At 50.6% G+C, this 27,124-nt stretch overlaps 14 protein-coding genes across 14 annotated transcripts; 7 read left to right on the top strand and 7 right to left on the bottom strand.

The window, feature by feature from the left end:
- Nucleotides 1-59: 59 nt before the first annotated feature.
- ASPSYDRAFT_50263 (uncharacterized protein) lies at nt 60-1,096 on the bottom strand. The gene has a single exon (XM_040848028.1). It carries the CDS (start codon nt 655-657, stop codon nt 142-144), a length of 516 nt encoding a protein of 171 aa, XP_040698035.1. The 5' UTR covers nt 658-1,096; the 3' UTR covers nt 60-141.
- A 75-nt stretch (nt 1,097-1,171) lies between these two features.
- On the bottom strand, nt 1,172-2,541 carry ASPSYDRAFT_50264 (NAD(P)-dependent alcohol dehydrogenase). Its single transcript, XM_040848029.1, has 2 exons — nt 2,289-2,541; nt 1,172-2,191 (listed from the first exon to the last, which is right to left on the bottom strand). Exons 1-2 carry the CDS (start codon nt 2,460-2,462, stop codon nt 1,289-1,291), a joined length of 1,077 nt encoding a protein of 358 aa, XP_040698036.1. The 5' UTR covers nt 2,463-2,541; the 3' UTR covers nt 1,172-1,288.
- Nucleotides 2,542-2,943: 402 nt separating this feature from the next.
- On the bottom strand, nt 2,944-4,607 carry ASPSYDRAFT_494799 (zinc-binding alcohol dehydrogenase family protein). The gene is made up of 3 exons (XM_040847840.1): nt 4,050-4,607; nt 3,786-3,997; nt 2,944-3,732 (listed from the first exon to the last, which is right to left on the bottom strand). The coding sequence occupies exons 1-3, from the start codon at nt 4,178-4,180 to the stop codon at nt 3,056-3,058; spliced, it is 1,020 nt and encodes a 339-aa protein (XP_040698037.1). The 5' UTR covers nt 4,181-4,607; the 3' UTR covers nt 2,944-3,055.
- A 1,364-nt stretch (nt 4,608-5,971) lies between these two features.
- On the top strand, nt 5,972-7,048 carry ASPSYDRAFT_50268 (TNT domain-containing protein). The gene is made up of 2 exons (XM_040848030.1): nt 5,972-6,133; nt 6,211-7,048. Exons 1-2 carry the CDS (start codon nt 6,062-6,064, stop codon nt 6,832-6,834), a joined length of 696 nt encoding a protein of 231 aa, XP_040698038.1. The 5' UTR covers nt 5,972-6,061; the 3' UTR covers nt 6,835-7,048.
- A 555-nt stretch (nt 7,049-7,603) lies between these two features.
- ASPSYDRAFT_50269 (uncharacterized protein) lies at nt 7,604-8,453 on the top strand. Its single transcript, XM_040848031.1, has one exon. The coding sequence runs from the start codon at nt 8,098-8,100 to the stop codon at nt 8,272-8,274; it is 177 nt and encodes a 58-aa protein (XP_040698039.1). The 5' UTR covers nt 7,604-8,097; the 3' UTR covers nt 8,275-8,453.
- A 390-nt stretch (nt 8,454-8,843) lies between these two features.
- Nucleotides 8,844-10,198, top strand: ASPSYDRAFT_50273 (uncharacterized protein). Its single transcript, XM_040848032.1, has 3 exons — nt 8,844-9,014; nt 9,070-9,567; nt 9,622-10,198. Exons 1-3 carry the CDS (start codon nt 8,927-8,929, stop codon nt 9,936-9,938), a joined length of 903 nt encoding a protein of 300 aa, XP_040698040.1. The 5' UTR covers nt 8,844-8,926; the 3' UTR covers nt 9,939-10,198.
- Nucleotides 10,199-10,513: 315 nt separating this feature from the next.
- Nucleotides 10,514-11,631, top strand: ASPSYDRAFT_35748 (uncharacterized protein; the record flags this gene model as incomplete). The annotated part of the gene is made up of 2 exons (XM_040845363.1): nt 10,514-10,654; nt 10,723-11,631. The coding sequence occupies 2 exons, from the start codon at nt 10,514-10,516 to the stop codon at nt 11,629-11,631; spliced, it is 1,050 nt and encodes a 349-aa protein (XP_040698041.1).
- Nucleotides 11,632-12,249: 618 nt separating this feature from the next.
- ASPSYDRAFT_50274 (putative ubiquitin conjugating enzyme) lies at nt 12,250-13,340 on the top strand. Its single transcript, XM_040848033.1, has 3 exons — nt 12,250-12,420; nt 12,520-12,612; nt 12,685-13,340. Exons 1-3 carry the CDS (start codon nt 12,264-12,266, stop codon nt 12,939-12,941), a joined length of 507 nt encoding a protein of 168 aa, XP_040698042.1. The 5' UTR covers nt 12,250-12,263; the 3' UTR covers nt 12,942-13,340.
- A 40-nt stretch (nt 13,341-13,380) lies between these two features.
- Nucleotides 13,381-14,926, bottom strand: ASPSYDRAFT_494909 (RTA1 domain-containing protein). The gene is made up of 2 exons (XM_040847842.1): nt 13,704-14,926; nt 13,381-13,641 (listed from the first exon to the last, which is right to left on the bottom strand). The coding sequence occupies exons 1-2, from the start codon at nt 14,495-14,497 to the stop codon at nt 13,551-13,553; spliced, it is 885 nt and encodes a 294-aa protein (XP_040698043.1). The 5' UTR covers nt 14,498-14,926; the 3' UTR covers nt 13,381-13,550.
- A 735-nt stretch (nt 14,927-15,661) lies between these two features.
- Nucleotides 15,662-16,956, top strand: ASPSYDRAFT_35751 (Zn(II)2Cys6 transcription factor; the record flags this gene model as incomplete). The annotated part of the gene is made up of 2 exons (XM_040845365.1): nt 15,662-15,730; nt 15,814-16,956. 2 exons carry the CDS (start codon nt 15,662-15,664, stop codon nt 16,954-16,956), a joined length of 1,212 nt encoding a protein of 403 aa, XP_040698044.1.
- Nucleotides 16,957-17,214: 258 nt separating this feature from the next.
- On the bottom strand, nt 17,215-18,441 carry ASPSYDRAFT_160977 (fatty acyl-CoA reductase; the record flags this gene model as incomplete). Its single annotated transcript, XM_040842953.1, has 1 exon — nt 17,215-18,441. One exon carries the CDS (start codon nt 18,439-18,441, stop codon nt 17,215-17,217), a length of 1,227 nt encoding a protein of 408 aa, XP_040698045.1.
- Nucleotides 18,442-19,251: 810 nt separating this feature from the next.
- ASPSYDRAFT_81911 (metal cation transporter MSC2) lies at nt 19,252-22,108 on the bottom strand (the record flags this gene model as incomplete). The annotated part of the gene is made up of 4 exons (XM_040851117.1): nt 19,252-20,285; nt 20,337-20,555; nt 20,611-21,756; nt 21,804-22,108. 4 exons carry the CDS (start codon nt 22,106-22,108, stop codon nt 19,403-19,405), a joined length of 2,553 nt encoding a protein of 850 aa, XP_040698046.1. The 3' UTR covers nt 19,252-19,402.
- Nucleotides 22,109-22,694: 586 nt separating this feature from the next.
- Nucleotides 22,695-24,203, top strand: ASPSYDRAFT_94001 (chitobiosyldiphosphodolichol beta-1,4 mannosyltransferase; the record flags this gene model as incomplete). The annotated part of the gene is made up of 3 exons (XM_040852922.1): nt 22,695-22,932; nt 22,989-23,185; nt 23,244-24,203. 3 exons carry the CDS (start codon nt 22,695-22,697, stop codon nt 24,201-24,203), a joined length of 1,395 nt encoding a protein of 464 aa, XP_040698047.1.
- Nucleotides 24,204-24,395: 192 nt separating this feature from the next.
- ASPSYDRAFT_161355 (uncharacterized protein) lies at nt 24,396-26,684 on the bottom strand (the record flags this gene model as incomplete). The annotated part of the gene is made up of 6 exons (XM_040842984.1): nt 24,396-24,493; nt 24,590-24,845; nt 24,918-25,255; nt 25,306-25,486; nt 25,548-26,522; nt 26,577-26,684. 6 exons carry the CDS (start codon nt 26,682-26,684, stop codon nt 24,396-24,398), a joined length of 1,956 nt encoding a protein of 651 aa, XP_040698048.1.
- Between the last annotated feature and the right edge of the window lie 440 nt (nt 26,685-27,124).

The following is a 27,124-nucleotide window of genomic DNA, read 5'->3' on the forward strand; positions in this document are numbered from 1 at the left end:
TGGTATCAATCTGGACGAACTGTCCTTGCAGACCGTCGTACATATATAGCCATGTCCCCGAAATGCTCGTCGTAGGGGAAGTCGAAGCATTCGTAGAAGTCAGAAATCATCATCCTTATCCGCGGCGAATCTGGGTCAGTCCTATACTGTGTCAGAAGGATGCAAAAGATTATAGTCGATTCCATACGTCAAAACATCACTAGATGAAACCCTATCCCACATCAGCACAGCAGGCCGAGCGATATCAGCAACAATCTGCCTGACGGGGACATCCGGCGCGCATGCAAATACCAGCGAGGAGTCATCCGCCTGGATAAAACCCTCGGGGTCTTTCAGGATTTTGACTCCGTGAGAACGAAGAACGGATACGTCACTGTCTGTGTAGGCTGGGTCTTGAACAGCATATGTGATCTCTTGGCTCGAACTCCTCTGCAGAAACTGCTGCAGCATCAGGAGTAATGCATGTTGGAAGGCAGCATTATATGACATGTGAGGGATATCATCTGAAGCAGACATTATCCCACATCCGAATCCGATGATCTTGGTTATCTTGCCTGCAGTAGCTGCTGATAACAGCCTGTTTTTGATTTCTGCCCATATATTGCTCTCTTCAAATATCTCTAGAGCAGCAGAAAAGAGACGACGGACTTCATCCATTGGTTTGAGTTTAAAGCCATCTGCAGGCTCACCAGTAATATTGTTGTGGCCGATTAAGATATGTTGAATGCGCAGGTTACAGAAAGCCAAATTAGGGCTTTCACAGGGCGATTCAATTCGCTTTTTGAGAGACTGGTAAGAGACGTATTGCAAGACTGGTTCTTGTCTGGAGCATGTTAGCTTGAGATTGTATCCAAGGGGTGTTCTCACGCTGTATAGACTGTGTCACCGACATCCAGGTGGGCCTGACAGTCGCCTGTTTTGACGCCGAAGAAGACAGGTACACCATGGAGGTCAAGGATCTGTATTCTGTCTCCTTTGTCGAGGGGTTGTTGCAACTGTTCCTGGATATCCCCGAGTGAGCTCTTAGTGAAGAATTGTTCTCCCTCGTTGAACCGTCTGTCCAGTTGTGAGAGTGAGTCGGAGGAATCGACAGTCCCAGCCCAATCACATTCTTCGGTCGTCAGATACAACATGGTTGATTTGGAATTGCAAGAGATTGTGATCTGGATAAGGATGAATGAACAGAAAGCGGTGACGTCGATTTTAAGGCGCAGCACGTGCATTATGCTTATCCACTTTAAATTATTTCTATTGGAAGTCTATAAGTATATCGTCTCGTCATCTATATCTAGTTCTCGTTCACCAACACATAGCGGTACCGCGCATCACCGTTGTGCATGTCGACAACCGCCTGGTTCGCGTCCTTCATCGGCCGCTCCTGAATCCAGGGCTGCACCTTCTGGTCCGCAGCCAACTGAAGCATCTCACGGATAGTCTCCGGAGAACCGATCAGAGAACCACCAAGCTTGACGCGGTTCATCACCAGCACAAAAGCAGGAATAGTCAGGTCACCGTCCTCAGGAGCACCGACCTGGACGAGCGTCCCATCAACCTTGAGAAGGGAAACGTAGTCCGTGATGGGCATCTTGGACGAGGAAACCGTGCAGATAATCAGATCCAACGAGCGCTTGTTCTGCGCCATCCACTCCGTATCCTCCTGCGTCGAGACGTAAAGCTCAGCGCCCATCTTCAGCGCATCCTCGCGCTTATCCGCCTTTCTTGAAATGGCCACAACCTCTGCCCCCATCGCCTTCGCAAACAGGACACCAAAGTGGCCCAGTCCACCAACACCAATGATACCTACCCGCTTGCCAGGTCCACACCCGTAGTGCTTCAGGGGCGAGTAGACGGTCACACCACCACACAGCATCGGCGCCGCCGCAGCCGAGGATAGAGCCTCAGGAATCTTCACGGCGAAGTGCGCAGGGGCGCGGTGGTACAAGGCGTACCCGCCGTACGACTTTCCGCCGTTCATGTATTTTCCGTTGTATGTGCCCGTGAAGTGCTTCACGCAGTAGGGTTCGTTGGAGGCGGCGCATTCGGCGCAGTCGCCCTTGCGTCCGAGACAGGATTCGCTCTGGGCGCCGAATCCGACCCGGTCGCCAACTTGGATGTCCTTGACTTGGGAGCCGACGCGGACGGCCGTGCCGACGATTTCGTGTCCGACGCAGCAGGGGTACTCTGTTGGGCCCTGTGTAGTTATGTTCGTTAGCCACCTAACTAAGACCCGGGGGGGTGGGATGTGGAGTAAGATATTCGGTATTTTGGGGGGCCAGATGATAACATACCCAACCGCTTCGCAGGGTGTGCAGGTCTGATCCACAGATACCGCAGTGCGAAATCTTAACGTCGATGTCTGTTTCCTCCCAGGGCTTGGGCTCAAACTCCTTCCACTGCATCTTGCCATCCCCGGCGCTGGCGTCAAGGCCGAGCCAGCCTTCGAACTTGTAATCGGTGGTCATCGTGGGTAAGAATAGATTATAGTGAGAAGGAGGGTGTGTGATTGGATAGCGCTGTCTTGTAGAAGGACCTTGAGAGAATCAATCCGTCTCTTCGAAGGCCTTTATACAATCCGAGAGTGGCACCAGTTATTGCCACGCATCGACAAATCTTGATCAGGGTCGATCTGTAAGTAGCTACGTATCCATGGGTCCCACAGAGAAGGTCATCGAATTCGGCACAATGTTTGGATCGACCAACGGCATCGTCCCAGGATCCAGAATTAAGTCCGTGGTGGGCCCCGTAAGCAGCATATTTTTTCCTTGGATCATCGGCAGATGGTGGATATCGCGACGTACCGTACGGCCGTACCTGAGTCCTGAGTGGACTTAAGGGTAAGCAGTCTGGGCCTGAGACACTCGGAGACTTAAATGCTTATCTTGCGTGAGTCCATCCGAACCCGAGCCTCCACTGCTTACGACTTACGAGCAACCCAAAGAGTAAATGACATACCTGCTACCATACACCCAACTCATACGTACCACGGTTAATGATTCATGTCTTGCAGTAATCTGATTAAAGTGCTCCTGAGGCTGTCGAATCTTTCTAACTACTATCACGAACTGACTCCACTGGTTTCCCCAACGCGCACAACATACTTGGTAGCACTGGCTTTGCCCTCCTTCAGGTTTGTCAAGGCCTTCTCTAAACCACTAAGTCCACCAGGAACGACCTTGTGCGGATGCGGTTTAAACCAGCCGTCGAGCAACCCCTTGGCAAGGTATCGAAAGTAGACGTACCCCAAATCCTTTTGGTCTTGATGGACGCAGCCAACGGAGTTCTTGATCACCTCAACGCTATCCGGAACTCCCGGGTAGTCCTTCCCAGGAAGGACGGTGACAATCTTGCCTCCGGGCGAGACAACCTTTCCTAAGTTGATGTAGCTTGAGCCCTCGCTGACACAGTCATAAGTGTGCAGCAGCTTGGCGCCCTTCAAGGCATCTTTAATCCCGGAGACTACAGCTTCGTCGCCCTTGCGGTAATCCACAATGGTATCGCCCTTGGATCGATCGATAAGACTTTCAACGAAAGATGCGCCGCGTCCAGCGACGGCAATGATAGGATGGATGTTGCTCTTTTGGGCAAGTTGGATAGCATAGGCCCCGATTGCTGATGCTCCGCCGTAGACCACCAATGGAATCGATGAAGTTGCCGGGCTCCATGGTGCTGGAAGTGCAAGATGATGGTACAGCACAGCGACAGAAGTCAATGCCGCTAGCGGAATTGTTGCTGCTTCTGATCTCGTCATTAGCTATAGTTCTTGTACCGGGTTTAGCTGAACCTACCCTCGAAGGAAACATTCTTTGGGAGGTGAATGGTAGTATGCTGCCAGGCAATAGCGTACTCGGCATAGCTGCCACCAGGCGTCACCATCTCATGGAAGGCAGCAACGCGGTCGCCTGGCTTGAATTCGAACACCTTGTCGCCAACTGCCTCGACGATACCGGCAATGTCATCGCCCTGGTTTCCCGCTCTATCCAACCATTCTGGGAGTTTCCTGACACCGGTCGATCAGCACTAAGTTGCTAACGGCCACTAAGAATACCTACCAGTCTTTCGGGTTGGTTCCACTGACGACAACCTTGATCAAAACCTCGTCCGGGCGAGGGCTAGGGATGGGTGTGTCCACGATCTGGACGGAGGGTCCTTTGTGCACCAGGGCTTCCTTCATGTTGGCCATGCTGACAGTGATAGCTACGTGAGTACGATGGGAATCTGGGTAGATACAGACAGTGATGCAAGCGGGGTCCCGAGGCAATCGCGCTTACAAATCTGCATATCCGAAGGGGAAGGCGCGACTGTCGTCATTTTGCCCTAACTGTCCGTCCTCATCGTTCCTTCCCGTTTTGGCCGGAACTCGGCGGTAATTCGGGCCCAACCCGCCACTTGCCGAGTCCCGGTTGTACGGCTCGATCTCATTGGTTGGGCTTGTGAATAAACTGCCAGTAGTGGAGCGGGTGCACGAATGCACAATGCTTATGCCCAGTCGCCGGTTCATTATCCGTGGCAATACTGCGGCGTGCTGTACACTGCGTCCAAATAACCTGCACTCGGTAGCCCTACAAACTCCGTAGTTGGCGTGGTTCCAGATTACTGTGGTAGGATATACCTTATGCGGAGACATAAGCAATGCGCGGAGAACATAAGCTGCCTGCATCTGCAGCAAAGTAAGCAGATTACCGATTACTTGTTCTAACTTCTACGGGGTAATCATTGTTGACAACACTGACATTTCAATCAACCTGCACAGCGTTAACTTAAATGACATCGACTAATTCGGAAATTTCCGTTCTATGAACGGGTACATTTTCGGTGTAGCATTACAGCGAGAGAAGAAAAGCGCCGATATGTTTATAAATTTGTTGAATAAATAACTAAAGCAAATCCAAGGTTCTATAAGTTGCGTGTCTATCAAACAAAGGAAAGCGTGTCGGTTAAGTAGACAGCCCAGAGACAAAACTACTTGGAACCCCAAATGGCGTTTTCGACCATTGATCTGTTAAGTCAAGCTGGATACGATACGATCTACTCAGGACTAGCAATGGGTTTCCAGCTGGATCATCTCCGCGAGCCTACTAATGGTTGAAGGAAAGCTTGGCTCAAAATGCTTCCAGTTAGCCCCGTGGACATCGGGAACCGCATGCTGGGCTCTGAATGTCAAGAAGCCAAGAAGGCCAAATGACGGGTCTCGCGTACAACTGTGACCGCCCTTAACTGGGAAAGATGCTTTTTGGGTGTGCATTCTCAATGTGATCATGAGGGCTCAAGCACATGTGCACAGCCCGCACAGCAATGAGGCCAAGCACTCGTTCATAATTAAGTCTCCAGCCATGAGAGCGAGACTGGTCTGGCGGTCTGGCCCCTAAGCTGAGGAATGTCTTGCTCGAGAGTCGATGGTCGCTCTTTTCGAATAGTTTGGCTGGCCTGTCCAATAACAAGGCGCCAAGTCCGGCGTGCAGAGAGCCTCGACTCTGCAGCTCTTGAAGGAGAGGATTGGCGTGGTTTGGTTTGCATCGTCGACGTGTTCGTTTCTTTTCAGTTAGCGTGGTGACTGTGGATCCGTGATATACCCTGTTCAATAATGTTCATGACAATCAGAGCCATGAAAGGCTAGTCCCGGTTCTGGCTGCGGGTGCTCCTTTTCGTCCGCATTCAACATCGATTCGGCATTGACCTCGATTTATCCGTTCTCCCCATGCAGCAAGGCGGCTGTCTCGTGAGCATACCCTCGCACGGCCAAAGGAACTCCTGGAAATTGAACGAGCAGGGAGGATACCCCTAATCTCTCAATGGGAATCTCGCGGCTACATTCATCGTCGCGCGCCAAGAGATCGAACGATCCCCTGCATGATGCACAAAGCATGGACTACCTACTATCTACCAATGGTAGTCGACTGAATCGAGCGAAGGAAAACAAACGCGCCACGCCCAAACTGCAAAATGCGCTGGCCATGATTATAAAAGGGATCTGTTCGCTTTGAGGCCTTTCCCCTGTCGAGAGTTGGATCGGTCTTCTACTCTCTGGTCATACATAACCTACCCGGGAGTCCCACCACCAACCATGCATTTCAACAAAGTCCTGCTGGCTTTAAGCGCCGTAACACCAGCTGTCTTTGCGCAGGATCAGCTCGAGGTAACACCATACCCACTATATCACCGGCACCCCCTCAGTCCGTTCTGCCCGACTGACTAACTCACCCTCGCAACCAGTCCCTATTCCCTCGACACTGCTTCCCAGACCCCTGCAAGGGCATCACATCCACAAACAACACCTATGTCTGCGGCGACTCCCGGCTGGGGCCAGTCAAATACCCAACCAAATTTCCACTCCGGACCGAACTGCGGACATACTCGCGCTTCGGCTCGCTCTGCCCTGCCGAATTCCTCGAAAAATGGGCCACATCCGCAGAACCCGATGGGACATACATATACCCGCCCTCCAACGGCTTTGTCGTCGACAACGAGAACGTCACCATCATAGGCAACGTCTCCCTCCCCGTGGGCCAGAAGCTGGACCGCTTCGGGTCTGAGTACGGCACGTTCCTGGCACCCTTGGGGGCGCCGTATATTGAGCGCTCGTTGCCGCCGAATAACTTGATTACGTATGACGGGGAATATCCGTTTAATTATCATGTTTACCAGGTGACAAAGGAGTTTGTGGTTGGGCTGGGCCCGATTGCGCCGTGGTTTGAGCAGCCTGGCATGGGGACGCAGTTTGTTGCGCCCATGAACGTGCTGGGGTTGATTGACGGTGGCTTTTTGAAGAGATTGGAGCCAAACGAATATGATGAGCCCGTGGAGTATTCGAATTCCTACACTGACGGGCCGAATTAAAAAAGAAAGGCACTGATGTATGCTGGGCTGAGCTGTTAGGGTTGGCTGTGTGCTGGCTGCGAAATGTATCATGAGAATATAGTTAATTCACAATCTGTACTTTATTTCGTCGAATGAAAGTCTTGCTCGAGACCTGAAGCTCTGACTGGACCGGGCAGGTACTCCCCAGGCCTTGTGTAGGATAGCGAGAATAGAAGTGACAGGAACCCGAGAGGGATAAAGCGGTTAAAATAAAACCACACAATGCCGGGTTTGGATCAGTAGAGGCTAATTAAGAGCATCTAATAATAAATCGTGGCTCTTGACTTGGTTGCAACACCTGGCCACAAGGTGTTACTGCATGCTAGTGCGACGCAGTATATATTCCTGGGCAAAATCAACCCCAGGGGAAACAAGACAACCGCAAGAACATACTAATGTGTCGATGGTATTAAGACCCTAGCAATATTAACCGATCTTTCTGGAAACGCAAGGTATAAGCCTTGACATGCTCTGAGCAATGGCCATCGACCTCACCCACGTGGGTAGGTGATTGTCCCCGTTAAAGTCCTGCCAAGGGACAGCAGTTCCGAACACGGCAGTCAACCCGGTAATGAGCAGAGATAAGCGTCCCTTTCTACTGTGTTGAATGGTGGAATGACACGATGCCAAGTCTTTAATGCATTCCCCGCGCTGTGCCAAGAAGGCGCGAGCAGATACATTCAGGATATATGAGAACATCATGCCATCCGCTAAGCTATGACGCGCGTTGAGGCGACCATAGTTCATGGAGGAAACATAATTGTATGAGAGAAATAACTATCCTGCGTCCATATTAGAGGCCATTGTGAAAGGGTCTACTTGTCAAAGAGGACGGCTGAAGCTCGTGGAGTGGTATCGCCTTTGAGATTCCGGGGTACTCCTTTTGGGGAAACCGTTGAGATGTGTCAAGACTCAAGACGCTCTCCGCAACTCTAGGCCCTTGGCATCAACTCAATATGCGGGGTAAGGTGGCCATTTCTCGAGGTTCTTCTGTATGACTGGCAGTAATGACTGGATATTGCGGCTGTCTGGTGATACCATGGACACGACGAGTTTATGTCCTAGGTTAAACTCGGTTAAACTCAATTAAATGACAAGTAAAATAATCGAATGAAGAAGGCTTCTTCGGTCAAAGGATATATGCATGAGACGTGGCTATAAGGTCTTGGAGTCCCGCTTTTTTGGTGCCTTCTGTTGTATGTGTGTTCCGTGTCCCCTGATACCTGATTCACAATTCACAAGATGACAGAAACATCCGACCGCAGCATGGAGGAAAAACCCTCGCCTGTGCAGCACCTGGAGTCAATTCGTCTGGAAGATGGGAAGAACGATGAGCGTCCTGTATTTGGCATTGATGAGGCGCATCAGAAGAAAGTAATGTGCGATTCTCTTCGACCTCTCCGGCGAAAGTCACACTGACATCTCATTGATTTGTAGGCGACGAGTTGACTTCCGCCTTCTACCCATCCTAGGGATAATGTACTCAATATCCCTGATCGATCGTACCAACCTCGGTCTTGCCTATGTGGCAGGCATGGAGGAAGACCTTGGGCTTGATATTGGCGCAAGGTATACCATTATGGTGATGGTGTTTTTTGTGGCATATATGTAAGATCCTATTGATCAATGCCATAAAAAAACCGCGTTCTGACCAGGCATATCATAGTGTATTCGAAATTCCTAGTGTCGGTCTGCCGTATTCCCTACCACGAAAGACTAAGCTCATCCGGATACCCTAGAATCTCATTCTCCCCAAAGCCGGTGCGGCTAATTGGCTTGCTTTTCTCGGCGTAAGCTTCGGGGCGATACTTATCGGAATGGGGTTCACGTATAATTGGAAAACAATGACAGTTTGTCGAGCTCTCCTTGGTAGGACTTCCCACACTGGCGGCTTCTTAGGTGCTAATGCATTTGGTGATAGGGACCATGGAAGCTGGATTTATGCCAGGTAGAGAACGCCAACGGAAGCACATTTGTGGTGATTGGACTAACAATATCAGGGTGCACCTACTTGATTACCTGCTGGTACAAACGTTTTGAAGTTGGCAAGAGACTGGCGACATTCTGGTTGATGTCGGTGGTCTTGAACGCCTTCGCGGCCATTTTTGCTTATGCATTGACCCTGTTAAAGGGGACTCATGGTCTCAATGGGTGGAGATGTATGCGGCGCTGCTTTCCACGATTGAGACCCACGACTAACTCGCGAGCATGTAGGGATCTTTATTATCGAGGGCGCCATCACGGTCGGAGTGTGTGCTATTGGACGGTTCATCATCATTGATTTTCCAACGAAAGCGGACGGCTTCTTGTCGCCCGAAGAGAAGCAATTTATCATCGACCGGATCAACCACGACCGTGGAGATGCAGAAGAGGATCCATTGACCGCGGCAAAGATTTTGCATCATCTCAAAGACTGGAAGCTCTATTTTTGGGCGTTCAACCTCATGGCGTCAACGCTCCCTGGATATGCGTACAGCTACTTCAAGACAATTATCCTGACCGGAATGGGATTCACAGGGAACGAGAGCCAGCTTCTGAGTGCTCCGCCGTATATCCTTGCGGCAGCCGTCACCTACTGCTCCGGCTGGCTGACGGATCGATATCAGATCCGAGGCCCGGTGATTGCTGTACATCAATTGCTTACAGCGGCTGGTATGTTGGTAACAGCATATGCCAAATCAGACGCGGCGAGATATTTTGGGGTTTTTCTGGGTAAGCTGGCGTAGCCAACGTTGCTCCGGTTTCCTACTAACCAAACATCATCAGGCGTGGGGTTCCTGCAGTTCTGCATCCCCGGGGTACTTGCGTACCAGGCAAACAACATCACCTCACACTCGAAGCGTGGTGTGGCATCCGCGACTTGCTTGATTGGCGGAGGGGTTGGTGGGATCATTGCGAGTGTGACTTTCAAGTCGGATGAGAGTCCGTACTACACGACGGGGATCTGGGTGACATTTGGAGTAACGATGGTCAGCGTCCTGATGACGGCAATAATGGACATCTATTTCTGGAAGAAAAACAGAAAGGCGCGAGAGACGGACGGGCAGATTGAAGGGATGGATAACTGGTACTACACCCTGTAAGGCTGTTTGAGAGAGCAGACAGCAGACCCAATGAATTAGGTTGTGCTCTCTTTGTTGTCTGAAACGGTGCCAAGGCGCCTATCCCGATTCGGGCTGGGTCATTGCGTTGGTTCCGTTCTGGTTGCTGTCCCGCCAGGAACCAACTCTTCGAAACATGATCAGAGACAAAACTGGACCTTGAAGTCTTCAAATATGCTTGTTCATCCTTTGCTTCTGGGCTCTTGAATAACAAATATGACCTCGCGTGAGACCATCAAAGGGCCCGTGGGCAAGCCAATGTGCAGCGGCGTAAGCAGCCTCTTGAAACACCAACACTCCGGCCCACTGCGATTGGCTGGCGGAGCGCCGCGCTACCTGGGCTGGGGATAGCTTAGGCTGCTCAGCCTCCGCTTCTGCCTGGATTCACAGCCGCACTGGCCATTTCCCAGAACTCGCCCCCACGGATTTCCATTTAAGAACATTGCTTGTGCCTCTTGTTTCTTCCTTTCCATCCAACTGCTGTCTCTCCTTTGTGCTTTCTCATCAGATCCCATCTCATCACTGTTGAGGGTAGAATCAGCTGCTAATTCTTCATCATGGCGATCTCACATCTGGTGCGTCGGGCCGACGAGGTCTTCGTTCAGAGCGGCGTCATCGAGCCCTCGCTGCCAGACTCCCCCTGGTCCTTTTTGCTCTTTATCCTGTCGGTTGTAGGATTTACTTTGGCCATCTTAGTTGTAAGTTGTGACCTCCTGCCCTATCACTTAAACCAGCCCGGCTGGTTGGCTGATAAGTCATCGTACAGATCAGTTACACCTATGGTACACTAGTTCCGACTCTCGCTATCGTCGAGGACTCCAACTCGGACTTGCTTCTCCGCGTCAGTGACGACCCTCTCAACAAGCAGCCTGGAGACCCGGCCGTCCAGGATATGGGGGTCGAAGCCCCCGCCCCTAAGCCCATCACCAGCAAGCTGCGCACAACCGTCCGCCATCTTCGGGCTCGCGGTGGCCGTCTCGCTATTTTCCGTGGGCTCAGCATGGCCATGCTTGGCAGCTTCATCGCAATGATCCCTTCCAGCTGGGCGCAGAATTCGATCGTTTCGCTACTTGTTGTTAAGCTTATCACCGCTGTTCTGGTGGCCAATATCCAAGTCGCGTGGGTGCATATCGTGATCTCTGAGCCGTCTTCCAAGCCCTTTTACAGGCGTATTCCAAGCTTCCGGACTCTGCCCAAAATTTTCCCTGCGTTCGCTCTGATGTATCTTGGCGGTTCTACTGTTGCCGCTACTATTATCTTCGTCGGCAACCTAATCGCCGGAACCCACGACAACGCGCCCGTTGACTTCAGCAAGGGTGTTCGCGAGTCAGACTTTATAACATACACTATCGCTGCCTTGGTTGGATTCCTCTTCTCGGTTCCCGCCGAGGTTATTTTCGTTCGTGTGGCTGCCTCAACGCTGCCCGAAGCGGATGAGTCTATCGTTCCCTTTGACCGCAGCTTCGGGGGAAAACTCGCTCCGGCCATCACCGGTGGTGGAGTATTGAGCATCGCCGACGCATGGAACACCTTTGACCGTGATGGCTGGAAGCGTTATATCAAGGCTACTGTGAAAGCCTGGCTTATGCAGGTCGCCGCTATAGTCCTATTCTCGGTCTTGATCATTGCCCAGTCTGTTGTTCACATCCGAAAGGAGGGTAGCGACAAGTCCTAGACTACGAACAAATCTGTGCCCGAATTTGTGCCGTTAGCATGACAGTGTTGGATGTCGGTTTTGGGGGGTTGACTGCGATCACCATACCTTTACCCAGTGTACATGGGTAAAGTATCTACGTGCATTAATTGGTTAATGTTTCATATAACAAGAATGAGAATCTCAGTTGGACATATGACTCAATAGCATGTCATTTTTCTTAGCGAGGGATCAGTTTGTAGAAGATCAAAGGCCGTGTCAGATTTAGCCCCTTGTCCGGAGAGCAGGGCCATGGCCGGGGGACCCTGTGCGGGACCAGGGCAGACAAGGGCAGCGCTCGGCTCAGTGCTGACTGTGCTGCGTCCCGATGAGGGGAGACTGCGAGAACCCCGCTGCCCCTCCGCCAACCAGAGTGTCTGGTGCAGCACACCGCCTCGCTCTGTGATTATTTCACCATCAACTGACAGCCTCTCCGTGGCCCTCTCGTCGTCTGCTGGAGGCTATTCCGGGCTTTCTCTCTCCATTCTCGCGCCGTCCTTGCTCTTTATCGCTACCTATCGCCCTGCTTCTCGCTCGACATCAACTTTCTTCTTCTCCCTCTCGTCATTACTCTTTGTCTCTTCCGTCCGTCCTACAACACCCCGCCCCCCGCCATGGCCACCACACCAGCTGGCCGCATGCTGTCTCGCCAGCTCCAATACATGCAAACGGATAAAGATCTGCCAGGAATTAGTTGCGGCCTCGTGGATAACAATGTTTTTGAGTGGGAGGTTATGCTAATGATCTCTGACGACGTCAAGCTCTATGGCGGTGAGTTCTCCAGTCTCTCATGTACCTCCGCATAGTGCCCTGGTCTCTACAAGCCTATAGATCAATCTGGACATTTACTAACTATTTTCTTTTCATAAGGCGGGTTTTTTCGTGCTAGACTTTCCTTCCCCTCTGAGTACCCTCACATGCCACCAAGAATGAAGTTCGAGCCACCTCTCTTTCACCCTAACAGTGCGTCTTCCTCCTATATACGCTAGGATCCGATCTATAAAATGTAATAAATACTTACGATACACCTCCTAGTCTACCCCAATGGCGAAGTCTGCATCTCAATCCTCCACCCTCCGGAGGAAGATAAATACGGCTACGAATCTGCGGCGGAGCGCTGGTCCCCAGTCCAAACGCCCGAGACTATCCTCCTCTCCGTCATTTCAATGCTCTCTAGCCCGAACGACGAGAGTGCTGCCAACGTCGAGGCCGCCCGTTTGTGGAGAGACGACCCCAAGGAGTTCAAAAAGCGCGTCCGCAAGTGCGTCCGCGAGAGCCTTGGGGAGGAATAATCTTTCTACGGGTTAATGGTCCTTAATACGCCCACCTTTTCTCTTTTGTTTCTTCAGTGTATACGACATCTCGATCTCCTTTTCCGGGGTCATACAACGCACAGGTGTTGGGCGTTCTTCGAGTGGATGTCCCTTTCTATTTACTTAACTTATCTACTTGTTTCTGCTTCACCGTTCCTGGACTACTTTCAGTATAGACGATTCAAATCAACCCGGTCCTTTACCTACCGTGTTGTTTTGGCCTCTTTTGGAATTATTTTACGTCCTTGATTGGTCCTTTTGGGCATCATGTCATGGTGGAACGGTTTTTATTTGTTTTCCGCTTTGCGCTGCATATCACCTTAGCACAGCTTGCCTAGGTATATATTTAGCATCGAGTTTTGGGTTAATGATCAATGAAAATTTTATTCAATTTTGGATCGCCTATCAGCAAATTAATTTAATGTGGGCTGCTGGATTGGTGCAATATGCATGGGTCTTGGAGGTCGAAACACGCGCGAAGCCCATGGTCGCGGAGTGCATATCCCGCAGAAACGGTATGCTTATATGCAAGTCTAACATAAATATGTATACGGAATGTACTTCTAATTGTTTTGTCATGATAAGCACTCATGGCTGAGCCTTCACCCCCTTCCTCAGCGTGGGAAGGAAGAAGCCCGGATGGAAAACAGTAAGCAAGAAGACAGCGATAGCAATCATCCTGCACGACGAATTAGCGTTTCCTTTGACCAACCGTGGAACCTCTGCTTGGGACAAACTTACATTCCGTCGAGCACTAAGAACTCATTTTCCTTTTGCATCAGCGGGTTACCCCAGCCGCCGGCCATTTCGGGGATACGATAGATACACCGAATCAACACGGTGGTGTAGGCGAAAATCTCCGCGAAGAGGATAAGGTGGATGCTTCTCCGGCCGACGGTCTTCTCGCTGAAAGCTCCAGTGCCGCTGCGCTTAATCCGCCAGAAGAACTCGGCGGCGAGCAGTCCGCATGCGCTCATCGTGGCGACCTGGAACGCGATACCAGCGATAATGATGTCGTCGCCAACCTTAAGGAGGTCCTGGTCGTTCCCTGCAGCCGCGGCGACACCTCCACCCGCTGCCTGCAGGATAAGCGATCCGACGTCGCAACTGATGAAAATCCAGGTGAACAGCCTGGGTTTCAGGCGCGAATGTTCGGGGCCGAGCGCGAGGATGATGTGTTTCAGTGTAAGGTAAATGCCGGCGGCGACGAAGGTCGGGGCGAGCACAAGACAGACGATCTGGAGTTTGAATGCGTCTGAGTTCCAAGGGTTATTGCTCATCAGTACCCGCCCAATGTAGCCTGCTAGTTCCATAAGCCCGCCAACAGCCAGGGCAACCATCATCGTCCATGATCGGTAGTAAACACCAATTCCAAGTTGAAGTACCCCGAAAAGGCCGAACCAGACCGCGAAGAAGACATTTCCGCCGAAGTTAGGATAATATCCGTATGTAGTCGCCTCAACAGGACAGAAAGGACCAGGTTCAAAACAAGTGTCGTAGGTGGGCCGAGGGATTACTGTGCCGTTGTTGGCCATGGGGAGCAACCGATCTGTCGATACAGTACGATGGAAAAATATAGTCGACTGGTTTAAATAAGGAGAGGAAAGAGCGCAAGAGAAATAACGAGAGACAAATTAAAACGTTGACGTCAGCATCAAAATAACAGCAAGAATATTTTGATGTCTGGGGCTCGAGAGTTTGCGGATTTCAGGCCAACAATGAGTTATTCAGGTCAGCCTGGTAGTTATTAAATGAAGGAGAGATCCCTGGAACGGGGCCCCCGTTCGTCGGGATTTCGCGATTGAGGCGCTGCCATCCTTTGGTGGATCCGCATCGGTTAGAATGCATACAACATCTTCCGACTGATATACATGATTGGCCACATTCGTCGTGTTCGCTCTCGTTCTCGTTTTCGCTCTCGCAAATGCCCCACCTATCCAATATCAGATTCTTATCCCCGGCCCCTAAAAGCCCAGCGGGCCAACGGGAAACGGGAGGACTGATCAGATTCTTGGCCATGCTTCCTGCTGGACGCTTTGAGCGTTCGCTTAGCAGTTTGCACACGCAGTAAGCCATCTCTTGACCATGTTGCATGTTCACCTCATGCTTGGCTCCTTGGACTCCGGGTTCGTATCTAATTCGTCGACCTTTCCATCTTTCATCGGTTCTTCAAAGAGAAACATGTCGCGCAGGCAGCATCCTATCGGCACTCGGCTTTGTTAACGGCGGCTTTCCCCGGCATTATTTTATCCGAAAATGGTCGAACAAGATTCCGTGGATCATGGCGGTTAATGCTGAGATTGAGTTGTCGGTCGGCATTCGGATATGGCTAGGGCCCGTTAGCTCGGTCATGCATAGTTCATTTCCCGTAATATTTACTTCCAACCAGGATCATGCAATATTGCTCTCGGGTATCAGACAGGATTAAAAATAAACATCATCGACCGCAACTTTCATCTGCAGAGGATGGTGGGTCTGGATTCACGGTCTGTTCCAGAGTTCGGACGGGAGATTCAGGTCATGTGCAGATAAGAGATAAGCACGTGGACCCACGTGGACTTTCGGTGGTTGTCTCGTCACTCGTCAGCCTCAAGCCTCCAAAAGCATTCTTGCATCAATCAGCTGGCTGCCGGGAACTGTGGTTATATTATTCGTCGGGTGCTTCGTGGGATCCGAATACGGCTCATGTATTTTCCGATATGCCTCCCCGGAGATCCCATACAAAATCCCGCAATGGTTGCGGCCAGTGCAAGAAGCGGCGCGTCAAGGTAGGATGGGATCTCCTTTTTCTCCTCTAAGCAACCCGTTACCATATGGCATAGCCTTTGCTCCCATTATCTAACAATTCTAGTGTGATGAAAAAGGACCGCCATGTTCCAATTGCGCGTCCAGAGATCTTGAATGCTCCTACGCGAATCCACCGGTATCCCGCAATCTCTCTATTAGTACATCCATAAGCCCGCCCCCTGGATATGGCTATAATACCACTGCATTTGTCGCCGATACATATCGGCAAGCTCCCAGTGCCTCGCCCGGCGATTGCTCAAACGCCGCGGAGTTGCGCAATTTAGAGTTGATGCACAAGTTTTCTACCGAAACGTTTCAAAGCTTCTGTAACTCTTCAGCCGACTTTTACACCTGGCAAATTGCGGTCCCACAAAAGGCGCTCAATCATGACTTCTTGATGAAAGGCATATTAGCAAGTGCCTCTTTACATATGGCGTCATCAATGGATCCCTCAGCGGCACCAACCTATATCAATACAGCTCTCGAATACCATAACCAGACGCTTACTCCCTTCCGCCACGCCATAGACAAAATAAGCCCGGATAATTGCGATGCAGTCTTCGCTCACTCAATCGTGACTACGATCATTAGCATAGCCCTTCCGCAACTGACGACGGAGAAAGATGAGAGCAACGGTGCGTGCGAGAAGATAGTTCTTGCCACTGAACTGCTTCAGGGCGTAAGCAAGATCCTCAAAATTTGTCGTGGATGGCTGAAGATGAAGCCCTTTACAGGGGGAGGCGATTTCTGGGATCGGTCTGATACAGGCCTAGATCTTGAGACTGGCGCAGCATTGAAGAACCTGTCCTATTTGACGGATGGCATAGCTAATGCAGACCAACGTGAGATGTTCCGAGAAGCCGTGAGAATCCTCACTCAATGTTTCACAAGGTATGCCAACTCCAGGGATATTGCGTCCATACTTGCCTGGCTTGCTGCTGCGGATAAAGAATTTATTTCCGCGTTGAGGTGTCGTGACCCGCTTGCTTTGCTCATTCTTATGTACTGGGGCGTCCTCCTTCATGAACTTCATGGTAGACTATGGTGGGCCCACAATTCAGGATCATCCCTCGTACTGGAGTTATTGGCTCAACTACAACCTTGCCGACCGGATTGGGAAGACATAATATTGTGGCCGAAGCAACGAATTGGTCTTCAGGGTCCTTCGGTCCATTCCAATGGTAACGGCATGAAGACGCCACATTGAACGTGCCAGTACGACAGCAGACCAGGATGCACTCTATCCTCACGAATACGCTGCTTTGCACGATTTTATTGGAATACATGCTCCTCGCCGCAAAGGTATGTCAACCTCGGTTTTCAGCTTCCTCCGGTATGTGTATGGGTAAATGTGATTCATTTAAATGTAGTACTAATTATGTGCCTAAATAGACTGAAGACCACCAAAGCCCAGCACTTAACCCACAGTGCTTGAAGCCATATATACTTGTACGTTTGATGGCTACTAAAGCTTGGCCATCTTTCTCATGTTTTTCTTGAAAATATCTTCGATCCGCGCGGTATTCAAGCGATCCGCGTCATATTCACACGCTGCCAAACTCAAAGGACCACCCATTTGCTTCAGCCAGAACGATCTTCCGCAGTCAAATATCCAGTTTCGGCTTGCAACTTTCACCAACTCTGCAAGGAAGACTTGCGGTATACTTCTGTCTTGCACAAAGGTGACCTGTGGCAGCTGCTCTCGGATTTCCCCTGGAACATGATCTCGCACGATATACAAGAAATCATCAAACGTTCGCTGCACGTACAACTGCGATCCAACATGTACAATTCCACGCGTCTTTGCTGCGGCGTGTAGTAGGCAAGCGTTGGCAACAAAGTCGACGGGGATCTCGTCCAAAATATTCGCACCACTCTCGTATCCTTCAGCCGCATGCCACGTCTGCTTTCCTCCCCGGTCTGAAAGGAAAAGGTCGGCGAAGTTGTTAAGAGGATGCGAACCATCAGGACCATATAGTGGATACGGATGACGGAGAGCGGGCGCGAAAATGGTCGGGCGGACGAATAGGAGAGGAAGGGTTGGATAATGTTTCAACATCAAGCGTTCCATGAGGTGTTTCGAATAAGTATAAGTGGCTGAGAACCGAGATGTATGAGCGGACTGGCCCGCGGATTGTATGGATGCGATCTCATCATCGCAGTCTATGTCAGAGTGCGGGTATAGACGTTCTCCAACATACCCATCTGGAAGGAAACTATTGGCATACGCTGTAGACAACTGAACGAAGAGTTTGAGCCTCTTGAACGATGAAGCAAGCCGCGCCAGCTCTAAAGCTGGGAAGCAGTTGTTATCGAGGGCATCCATAATATTGGAGTCGAGAGAGATTTTGGCTGCCGTATGAATAACAAGGGTTACCTCGTCTCGCAATTGCTTGAGGTTTGGGATATCCATCCCGAGATCTGGCTTCGTTATGTCACCGATAACAAAATGAACTTTCCCAGAGGCAAGCAAAGCCTGTGTCTGGGCAGGCATGTTCTTCCTCCATTTCTTCACTGCCAGCTCTGATGACTTCCGCACAAGAACAAAGATCTTCCGTGTCGGCAGCTGCAACGTCAGCTTAAATAACAGACATCCTCCCAAGGACCCTGTGCTCCCAGTTAGGAACACAGTGTGGTCATCAAAAATGGTTGCGTAGCCTTTCTTCCTGACCTCATCCTCTTGCGAAGCCATCGGAAGAGCCATTTGTATGTGGAATCAAGTGAGCCACCAATATCGAGAATGATCTCTGGCGAGTGACGGCAATAAACAAACGACTCCCTGTATATACGCTTCACAAGCGACGCATGTGCCGCCGAGGTTCAGTCCTATTGTACGACCGGTCTCATTTATCCAGCTCATGAAGTTGGTCTACTTGATACCCCGTTTGGTCGCATGCACAGCTAGCCTAGGTCTATATTTCTATATTACGTTCCATCTAGATCATATTATTGGTTTCCCTCGTTATGCAGGCTTGTCTGTGTCTTATACACCGGCGATAAGCGCCTTTCCTTCAAGGGCGTCGCTCTACTTTTAGTGGTCGTTCTTCCCATTTGTATGGGCCAGAGTCCAACTCCAGAGGACAAAACGTTGCTTCGTCCAGCCACCTTTCGGGGAATATTCAATTCAAGTAGAGTAGACTTGATTTTCATATGTAAATATGACAGAGGCTCCTGATAATAATACTAAGGGAATGATAAGTCTGGATCTTTGTGCTTCAGCTGCTGCAGTAAATGTATATATATTCACACAAACCTCCCCATCCCGCGGTCAAAACCTGTCATAATACTATTTGTTCCTCCATGATCTCTACTTCTACTAAATGTATTTCCAAACAACCCGTACATAGATGGTGCTTGTCGGGAGTGGTGACGCGGCTATCTAATTAGGAAACAAGGTAGCACGAACCTTCAACTTGACCATGTGCCCTCCGGCTTTTTTCTTCCCCAATATATTTCCGAAGGAGTAAGTTCTTTTGAAAAAATGCTACTACTGGCAAAAAGAAGCTGTAACCAAAAGTTTGATTCTATGTATCGTAAAAAAGTTACAGTAGCGGAACACGTAAAAGCTAACTACAATGACATCTAACCGTAGTCACTCAAGAAGGCATAACAGTGGCCGTTAAATCGGGCATACGACGAAGAGAGTTGTAGGATCAGGAAGCCTTGAGATTGCCTCCAGCGTTTCCGTTGACTCCTCCGCCGCACCAGCAGCGACCCTCGCCTTCACGTTCTACCTGCACAAGGATATCCATTCCCTTTTCTTGTAGGAATTCAACCGCACGTTGCTTGACATCCTCTAGGTCTGCTGAGCGGGACGCTATGATATGAATCACGCCGAGGACTGGGGAATTGCGTTTTTCTTCGGCGTGGTCGTGGTCGTGATCGCGGCCGTGACTGTGAGTGTGGGCATGAGAGTGACCATGGTGGTGGTCATGATGGTGATCGTGGTCATGGTGATGACTATGGCTATGGCTATGGCTATTATCATGGGTGTGACCATGACCGTGACTATGATCGTGGCCGTGATCATGGCCCGAGGATTTTGCCTCCGAGTCATCCAGCCAAAATTTGGGGACGGTGTAGCTGATAACGCCTCTTAGGGTACTGACGCCAGACAGGGTGTCACGAACATTGTATTCCACATCAGCCGGCAGAGTGAGCAATAAGCTCTTGGCTGTGCTACTGACCAATGGGACAGCCGAGGCAAAAATCAAAATCGCAATCATACAAGATGCAAGAGGATCATAGCCTGACCAGCCGGAGTAATGAACTAAGATAGTCGAGATCACAACCGCAACAGATCCGAGGGTATCCGCTAGAATATGGAGGAAAATCCCGTGCATGTTCTCATTTCCGTGAGAATGATCGTGTCCATGGTCATGGCCATGCGCGTGGCCGTGGTCGAAAGCCATTATCCCAACGAGGTTGACGAGAAGACCGGCTACACTGACTGCCAGGAGCTCTCCAAGACGATGCATCTGGCTGCCTGAGGACAGCCTTTCCACCGCCTCGTATATAATCTCGACGCTGATAATCCTGTACGGGTTCAGTAATCCGATCAAAATAAAACTGTCTGATCATTCTTACATGAGAAAAATTCCGTTCGCGAATCCCGAAAGCGTATCTACCTTACCATAGCCATAAGGGAACCTAGTGCTCGAAGGCCATTTGCTCATAACAGCGGCACATAGGCCAACAACAAGCGCGAGGCAATCGAAGAACATATGTATGCTGTCGCTAAGTAACCCAAGGGAGCCAGTTGCGAAACCGTAGGATAGCTGGATCAGCATGAAGCCAAAGTTTAGCCTGCAGGTCAGTCAGTTATGCTGGGAAGTATATCAAAAGCGCGGGGTGAATATACGTCATGAAGTAAAAGATGCGGCGAGAATCCCGTTCCTTGAGGATGCTGTACAATAGTGGATAGGGTTCGCTATAATAGAGGATAAGCTTCGTTGCCGGCGAAGAGTCCGAAGCTGAGTGGTGGTGGTGGTGGTGGTGGTGGTGAGTATGGTCGTTAGACCTCGAACGTTTGTCGTCAAACCTCGCGGCAAAAAAAGACGCAGTGGCTAGCAGAGCTCGGATAATATAAACAATATAAACGTCATCCTGAGCAGGTGGTGAACAAAGTAAGGCGGCGCCTCCCGTGGCGACTGCAACGCCGGTTTTGCTAGGGGAATATACACGAGTAAGGTCTAGAAACGTTATGCATGTGGCCATGGTACCCGCAACTGCTGATAAGTACACGATATCAGAAGCACCGAAAGACAAACTTCTTGTACTGAGAATGGTCAAACTTCCCAAGACAAGGCCGGATAGAACAGCCATAGCTGGGTCAAGAGATGATTGGGCTGGCTGAGAGAGCTTCTGTGCTGACCCATTAAGACCTCCAGGGATAGAAATCCCAAGACCACTGTCTTTTCCTGGGGTTGGGTTAGGCGCTGATGGGAACGGAGGCCGAATAATAAAAACGGAGGCAAGTAAGGCCATGTATCCAAAAAATGGTGCGTCATTCCATGATGCGTTCATGCCGAAGAAGCTGAGCACCACGACAGTAGGGATAAGAATGGCAGTCAGCTTCTTGAAACTTTGTCTCCCTTTATCATTGGTAGGTGCAGTATGGTCGCGAACAGCTGTTGGTAGTCCGGAGCCCACAGCGATTGCCAAAGAGCACACGACAAGAAACCCGCCCACTTCCAGAGTTGCATAAACCGGCAACGCAATCGAGAATATTTGCCTGAATGCTGCGTTCCCCGTCGAAGAGTTTAGTCTGAGCTTCTTTAGCGCGGATTCACTCTCACCCCTCAGGTTCAGACGGGCCAAAGCCCATCCCCCATACAATACCAGCGTGGCAGCGGTTAACCCTAACGTCCGTGAGATAACGCGATCGAGATTTCCAATGGATGAAGTTGAGGTGGGTTCTGGTCGGGTCCACTGCGCATAGTGTTCGTAGAACCATGATAAAGCGATCCACGGTGACGCAAGTACAAGCCCTGCAACTATCTCATTGCTGAAGGTTGTCAGAACTCTGCAGAATAGTATTAATGGAACACTCACAATTGGTTTGGGGTAGTCTCCGTTTGTATCACGAGGCTGTCGTGGGCGCGGGTGACGGGCGGCAACTCTGAATAGTCGTGGTGGTTGGAAGCATGAGAATGCGAATGGTGGTGTGATCCTTGCTTTGAGTTCTCGGCATGACCATTCAAGCCATTTACATCCGTAACTGACTGCTGCTGGGCTGCGGGTAGAGCATAGGAGATCGACTGGGAGAGCGGCGTCGAGCGGCGGGTGTGGCCGCGACCTCGAGAGTGGCCAAGACCATGTCCATGCGGAAGAGAGGGAACTGGTTCCGCAGAGGACATGGTGTTCCCCGCCAGCATTGTATACGGCCTGGCGCAGACGTTTGACACCGGCTTCGCGGAGAATTGACGATAGGAGGCGAGGAGGACAGATGCTAAGGTAGTTCGAGGAGCGGAGCGGCCAAGAAACGGGAAGCGATCGAGCTTTAGGAGGCTAGAAACAACAACCTGCCGAGCAATTGCGCAAAAGAGAGCGGCATAGCGCGGGAAGGAGCGACAGGTCTAAGACAATGAGCGATCAGGCGAAATTTGCTTTGCGCAGAAGTGATGAAAAGGAACAACTGCTGCAGCCGCTCTCCACGATTCCATTCGGCGATAACGAGCCCACACGTGATCGTCGCGCGTGTTATCGTATCACTGCCTGGAAATTCAGGTGTCCTTCAATCGAGGCCATTGTCAGTCCTCACTCCTCAGACCACGTACACCGGACTCTTCCAGGCCGATTCCTCCGAATTTCGAACTGCTGTTCAGTTGAGGGTTTACTCAATGCTTGAATGCCCACAAAGTGCCGATCGCCGATTCTCTTCCTACTATACGATGCCACAAAGCCTCGCTTTCCAGCTCCGATAAGTTGCGGCTTCCACTCGCCATGATCGAACTCGTGATTGAAGTCGCATTCTATTTTTCCACCGCCGTGACCTTGTTTATACTGTCGCTCCCATCTCAATACGAGTCAAAGCGTCATGGGAATGGCGACGCCTCTACTGGACCGAAGACTACCGCACAGGTCCTTGTGCTTGGTGATATCGGCCGCAGTCCCCGCATGCAATACCATGCGTTGAGCATTGCTCGTAATGGCGGCCAGGTGGACATCATTGGATACTGCGGTAATTGATGCCATTTCACGTCTTGTCAGAGCCAATTCTAACGCATGATATTGTAGAATCGGAAGTTCATCCTGACATTTCGGCTCATCCCCGTATCTCCGTGGTCCCTATTCCTCCTCATCCTCCCTATTTACAAACAAGCAACAAGCTTCTTTTCCTGATACTTGCACCCTTGAAGGTGGCTTTCCAGGTCGTATCTGTATGGTGGATCCTAGCATACCGTACAAAACCTGTCAAATGGCTTCTGGTTCAGGTTGGTCATTCACGGCCCGCGGTTCTTCTCCCGCATCGCCTAACCGATCATGTTGCAGAACCCACCCTCTATTCCGACTTTAGCGGTTGCGTCCCTCACCTGTTATCTTCGACAGACTAGACTGGTCATTGACTGGCATAACTTCGGGTATACCATTCTGGCCTTAAAACTTGGTGACAACCACCCATTGGTCAGGGTGTCCAGGTGGTACGAGATCGCGTTTTGCAAGTCCGCCACTGCTCATTTCTGTGTTACCAAAGCCATGGCATCAGTCTTGAAGAAAGAATTTGGTCTTCGGGCGCCAATTCTGCCATTGCATGATCGGCCGACAAGTCATTTTAAGCCTATCTTAGACGAACGAGAGCGTCAAGAGTTCCTCCTATCTTTACCCGAAACAGCATCCGTACACAGCCTTATAAAAGAGGGAAAGGCCAAAGTCGTCGTCAGTTCAACATCATGGACACCGGATGAAGACTTTTCGCTTCTCCTTGACGCGCTGTGTCGTTACTCTGAAGTGTCCAGTACATCTAGCCCACAGCTGCCCTCGATCCTTGCCATTATCACCGGGAAAGGCCCCCAACGTGAGATGTATATGGAACGGGTATCTAACCTACACAAAAATGGAAGACTCAACAAAGTCAATATCTGTACTGCATGGCTGAGTACAAGCGACTACGCGCGACTGTTGGCATCCGCCTCGCTGGGGGTAAGCCTGCATACCAGTAGCAGCGGAGTGGATCTGCCAATGAAAGTAGTTGATATGTTTGGGTCTGGTTTACCGGTGGTTGGTTGGAGCAAATTCAAGGCCTGGCCTGAATTGGTTACCGAGGGTGTCAACGGAAGAGGTTTTGGGGGATCCGACGAACTTGCAGAACAGCTGATTGATCTCCTTGGAAATCCGAATGAGCTAAAGAGGCTCCGTTCTGGTGCGCGAGAGGCAAGTTCTTACCGCTGGGACGATGAGTGGAATCCGGTAGCTGGGAAGCTATTTGGGCTTCCTAATGTTGAAAGATTATAACCGCAGAATGGCTCAAATATGGAACGAGAGTCAAGCATGAGGTTTCCTGGCCAAGAAAAGCCGAAGCATTAAGAACGAAATTTCCCTTCGCAATATACGCAAGTATCAAAGACATCGGACAAGCGCATGCAGGTCTGCTGGATGTCTTTTCCCCCGGAAAGACCAACCAGGTCCTCGTCTAGATATTCGTTTTCACACTTGGAGCAGAACTTTGAAATTCCAGGCTCTTGGATTGCCAGGAAAGTCAGGCTGCACCGGACTGGTTGTGTCGTTAGTGAGGGTGACTCCGTCTATAGATGCCCGCAGCGACCTACCGAAAACATGGCCTGTAGCACATTGTGCCTCCCGGGCCGAGTCCCAGACAATCCCAGCATCGCAAATTTCACATCTCTCAAAGATATCTCCGCCAGGTGCATTTAATATGTCTGTAGATCTTGGCTCAATGGTACTACCGGGCGCCGAACATTTCGCAATTTCAGCTGTCATATCCACGTCGCTAGTGGCTGCCAGTCTCTCGAGAACCCTCTGGGCGCTCGAAACTAACCCAGACTTTTGTGACTGCACAATTGCACAGCAAGCTGCTGCATAGAGGACCTTTGGGGATAGCGCATTCTTGGTGCCAGCGTGGTCCCCAAGAATGTACTGTAGGACGATATCCCTGCGTTCCCGGAGGAAATCAGTCGAGCCAGTCGGGCTTTCATGAAGGAAAGGCACGGATTCGAGATCTAATGGCTGTCCACTCGCAGTGGAGAATAGGACTGTTAGTCGTTCTTCTGCGTTAGTGCGATACTCAACCATATCACCCGGATGCAGTGTCACAACAGCTGCAACCAGCCCGTGTATTGACGCAAGACCCCAGACCCTTGCAATCGCTAGACCGCCAAGATCCCGGTCAATATCGAATCGTTCCCTGATGTCTTCTACCTGGCCATTCCACGGTGCCCGAGACGGCGCTTCCCTGTCAGTTAAAGCCTTGACCGCTGCATAGCCCCCAACCGAGCCAAAATGTAACACCGGCGTCTCGGATTCAGGGTCAATAGCAACCGTCATTCCTTATAAGCATCAGTGGGCCTCTCGATTCAACGACTGGCTGGGGACTTACCGCTTATTCTCTCCTGGTGCAGAAGCGTGGTACCGGTAGTAGAATCGTCGAGCAATGGGTAGTAGAGAACATGAGAATCGCTGGTCTCTGATTTTTGCCCTCTGTATACATCCTCCGGTAGGCCTAGCAACGCTACGCCAGTCCTGGCGCCAACTGTCATGGTAATACTTCCGGAGTCCATCTATGATGTATGTTAAAAAAGAAGGGCAGAGAGTCGTGGGTACCTGGATGAAGTGCCCTACCTTATGCGCCCAATGCATCGGACCAGTACACTGGAACTCTTCCAAACGCGCAAGAGGCATTGCATTATTTTCTACGACATCGAACGTTAAGCTGTAGCGCAACCCGCCATCTGAATCATGGGCCCGCAGTTCGACACCAACTGTAAACTTGGCGACGCGAAGCTTCATTCCCTGTAGAGCGGCCACATTGACAGTTGCAGATATTGCGTCTTGCCCACTTCCTCCCGGCTCGTAAATCCACGGCCCACTGGTCAAGGAGGACATCCGAACTTGAGTTTGGAGAGCGGAAGATAAAATCGAGCCGGGTTGAAGGACTTGGCCGTAACTTGGAGAGGCTGGTAAGTGAATGCTAGATACCGCCTCCACATCCAGTGACCCTGAGGAGCCTTGCTGGGATTCAGGCTGTTGAACCTGTAAAAAGACCAAATCATTGTCATCGTTCGCAACCGTGACTAGAGGAACACCCCATCGGCTTTCAGGGCCAGAATATAACTGGTTTTTGGCTGGAACTTTGAGAGGAGGTGTCCACGAAAATGCACGTATATTGGTTTTGCGTGTTCTTGGACTCTTGTCTTCTGCGTCCCTGCGGAAGAAGCTTTGGAACCGTGTTGTTAGAGTGTTATTCTCAATGCTCTCGCGAAAGAAAATTTCTAACGCCTGGTTGACTATTGCAATTCGCAACCATCTTTCCGAAGTGCCCGAAAGCGCATAAAGCGATAGGACCATGTTGGACGTCAGGACTGCTAGTACGCTGCGCCTGTACTTGGCAAGTCCCGGTGGTGACCAAGCAACGCCGACAACGGTGCTCAGAGATTGCTCCGCACCTACTGAGAAGTTGTCTCGTGGCTGCGGAAACATAACTGGCCACTCATTTGTAGTGAAGACATTGGCACGGAAGCGGGTTCTATGCCAATCTGCACTGGAGAAATGGGGAGGAGTGCCATTTGCTTTGTTTTTCGAGGACACTTTTGGCGTCTGCAAGTGTCAGCTTAAGTGGCTGCGCTGTCTAATAGATACGTTACGACTCACAAGAATATGAACATATTCATTAGCAGCAACTGCAATTTCTCCGTCCTCTGACCAGGAAACGCAGTTATACGAAGACGGAAATACTTGGAGCTCAAGCGGATCGAGCATTTTTAGTATACAAGATAGTCGGCCCTCAGCTCGGGTCTGTGCCGAATGTCAGAGTCAAACAGCAGTACACCACCTATACTCCCTCCAAGGTGACAGACGACTGGAATGATGCTGTAATTGCGATAGCATCTGCGATATTGTTGTCACTGTTTTGAGTTAGTGGAATGCATAATCACATGACGTAGCCTCTATATCCGGGTAGTTTCTCCATGGTCTCTCCATTAAGAAATTTGTGCCGCCTGTGCCGAGAACCTTGCGGCAGGCTAGCAGCGATGGGGCCGGACATTTTAGCGCCTCTGAGATGAGCGCTTGAGATATCGGCCCAAAAAGCAGTCCCCTCCCGTGCTCTCATACCAACCCTCGTGCTCTTCTCTCTATCCTCTTCCCATTCTTCCCGTTTCCCCATTGTGGTGAACCTCTTCTACCTTGACTGCGACTTG

The sequence above is a fragment of the Aspergillus sydowii genome (assembly GCF_001890705.1).
Source record: "Aspergillus sydowii CBS 593.65 unplaced genomic scaffold ASPSYscaffold_14, whole genome shotgun sequence".
NCBI lineage: Eukaryota > Fungi > Ascomycota > Eurotiomycetes > Eurotiales > Aspergillaceae > Aspergillus > Aspergillus sydowii.

Bases quoted from the DNA above. Each gene is read 5' to 3' on its own strand.
- ASPSYDRAFT_50263 (XM_040848028.1), bottom strand. From the start codon at position 657: ATGGATGAAGTCCGTCGTCTCTTTTCTGCTGCTCTAGAGATATTTGAA.
- ASPSYDRAFT_50264 (XM_040848029.1), bottom strand. From the start codon at position 2,462: ATGACCACCGATTACAAGTTCGAAGGCTGGCTCGGCCTTGACGCCAGC. The intron at 2,192-2,288 runs GTATGTTATCAT...ATAACTACACAG, and splicing joins ACACCCTGCGAAGCGGTTGG to GGCCCAACAGAGTACCCCTG.
- ASPSYDRAFT_494799 (XM_040847840.1), bottom strand. From the start codon at position 4,180: ATGGCCAACATGAAGGAAGCCCTGGTGCACAAAGGACCCTCCGTCCAG. The intron at 3,998-4,049 runs GTAGGTATTCTT...GACCGGTGTCAG, and splicing joins GGAACCAACCCGAAAGACTG to GAAACTCCCAGAATGGTTGG. The intron at 3,733-3,785 runs GTAGGTTCAGCT...CGAGATCAGAAG, and splicing joins AAAGAATGTTTCCTTCGAGG to CAGCAACAATTCCGCTAGCG.
- ASPSYDRAFT_50268 (XM_040848030.1), top strand. From the start codon at position 6,062: ATGCATTTCAACAAAGTCCTGCTGGCTTTAAGCGCCGTAACACCAGCT. The intron at 6,134-6,210 runs GTAACACCATAC...CCTCGCAACCAG, and splicing joins TTGCGCAGGATCAGCTCGAG to TCCCTATTCCCTCGACACTG.
- ASPSYDRAFT_50269 (XM_040848031.1), top strand. From the start codon at position 8,098: ATGACAGAAACATCCGACCGCAGCATGGAGGAAAAACCCTCGCCTGTG.
- ASPSYDRAFT_50273 (XM_040848032.1), top strand. From the start codon at position 8,927: ATGTCGGTGGTCTTGAACGCCTTCGCGGCCATTTTTGCTTATGCATTG. The intron at 9,015-9,069 runs GTATGCGGCGCT...GCGAGCATGTAG, and splicing joins TGGTCTCAATGGGTGGAGAT to GGATCTTTATTATCGAGGGC. The intron at 9,568-9,621 runs GTAAGCTGGCGT...AAACATCATCAG, and splicing joins ATATTTTGGGGTTTTTCTGG to GCGTGGGGTTCCTGCAGTTC.
- ASPSYDRAFT_50274 (XM_040848033.1), top strand. From the start codon at position 12,264: ATGGCCACCACACCAGCTGGCCGCATGCTGTCTCGCCAGCTCCAATAC. The intron at 12,421-12,519 runs GTGAGTTCTCCA...TCTTTTCATAAG, and splicing joins CGACGTCAAGCTCTATGGCG to GCGGGTTTTTTCGTGCTAGA. The intron at 12,613-12,684 runs GTGCGTCTTCCT...TACACCTCCTAG, and splicing joins ACCTCTCTTTCACCCTAACA to TCTACCCCAATGGCGAAGTC.
- ASPSYDRAFT_494909 (XM_040847842.1), bottom strand. From the start codon at position 14,497: ATGGCCAACAACGGCACAGTAATCCCTCGGCCCACCTACGACACTTGT. The intron at 13,642-13,703 runs GTAAGTTTGTCC...TTCGTCGTGCAG, and splicing joins TTCTTAGTGCTCGACGGAAT to GATGATTGCTATCGCTGTCT.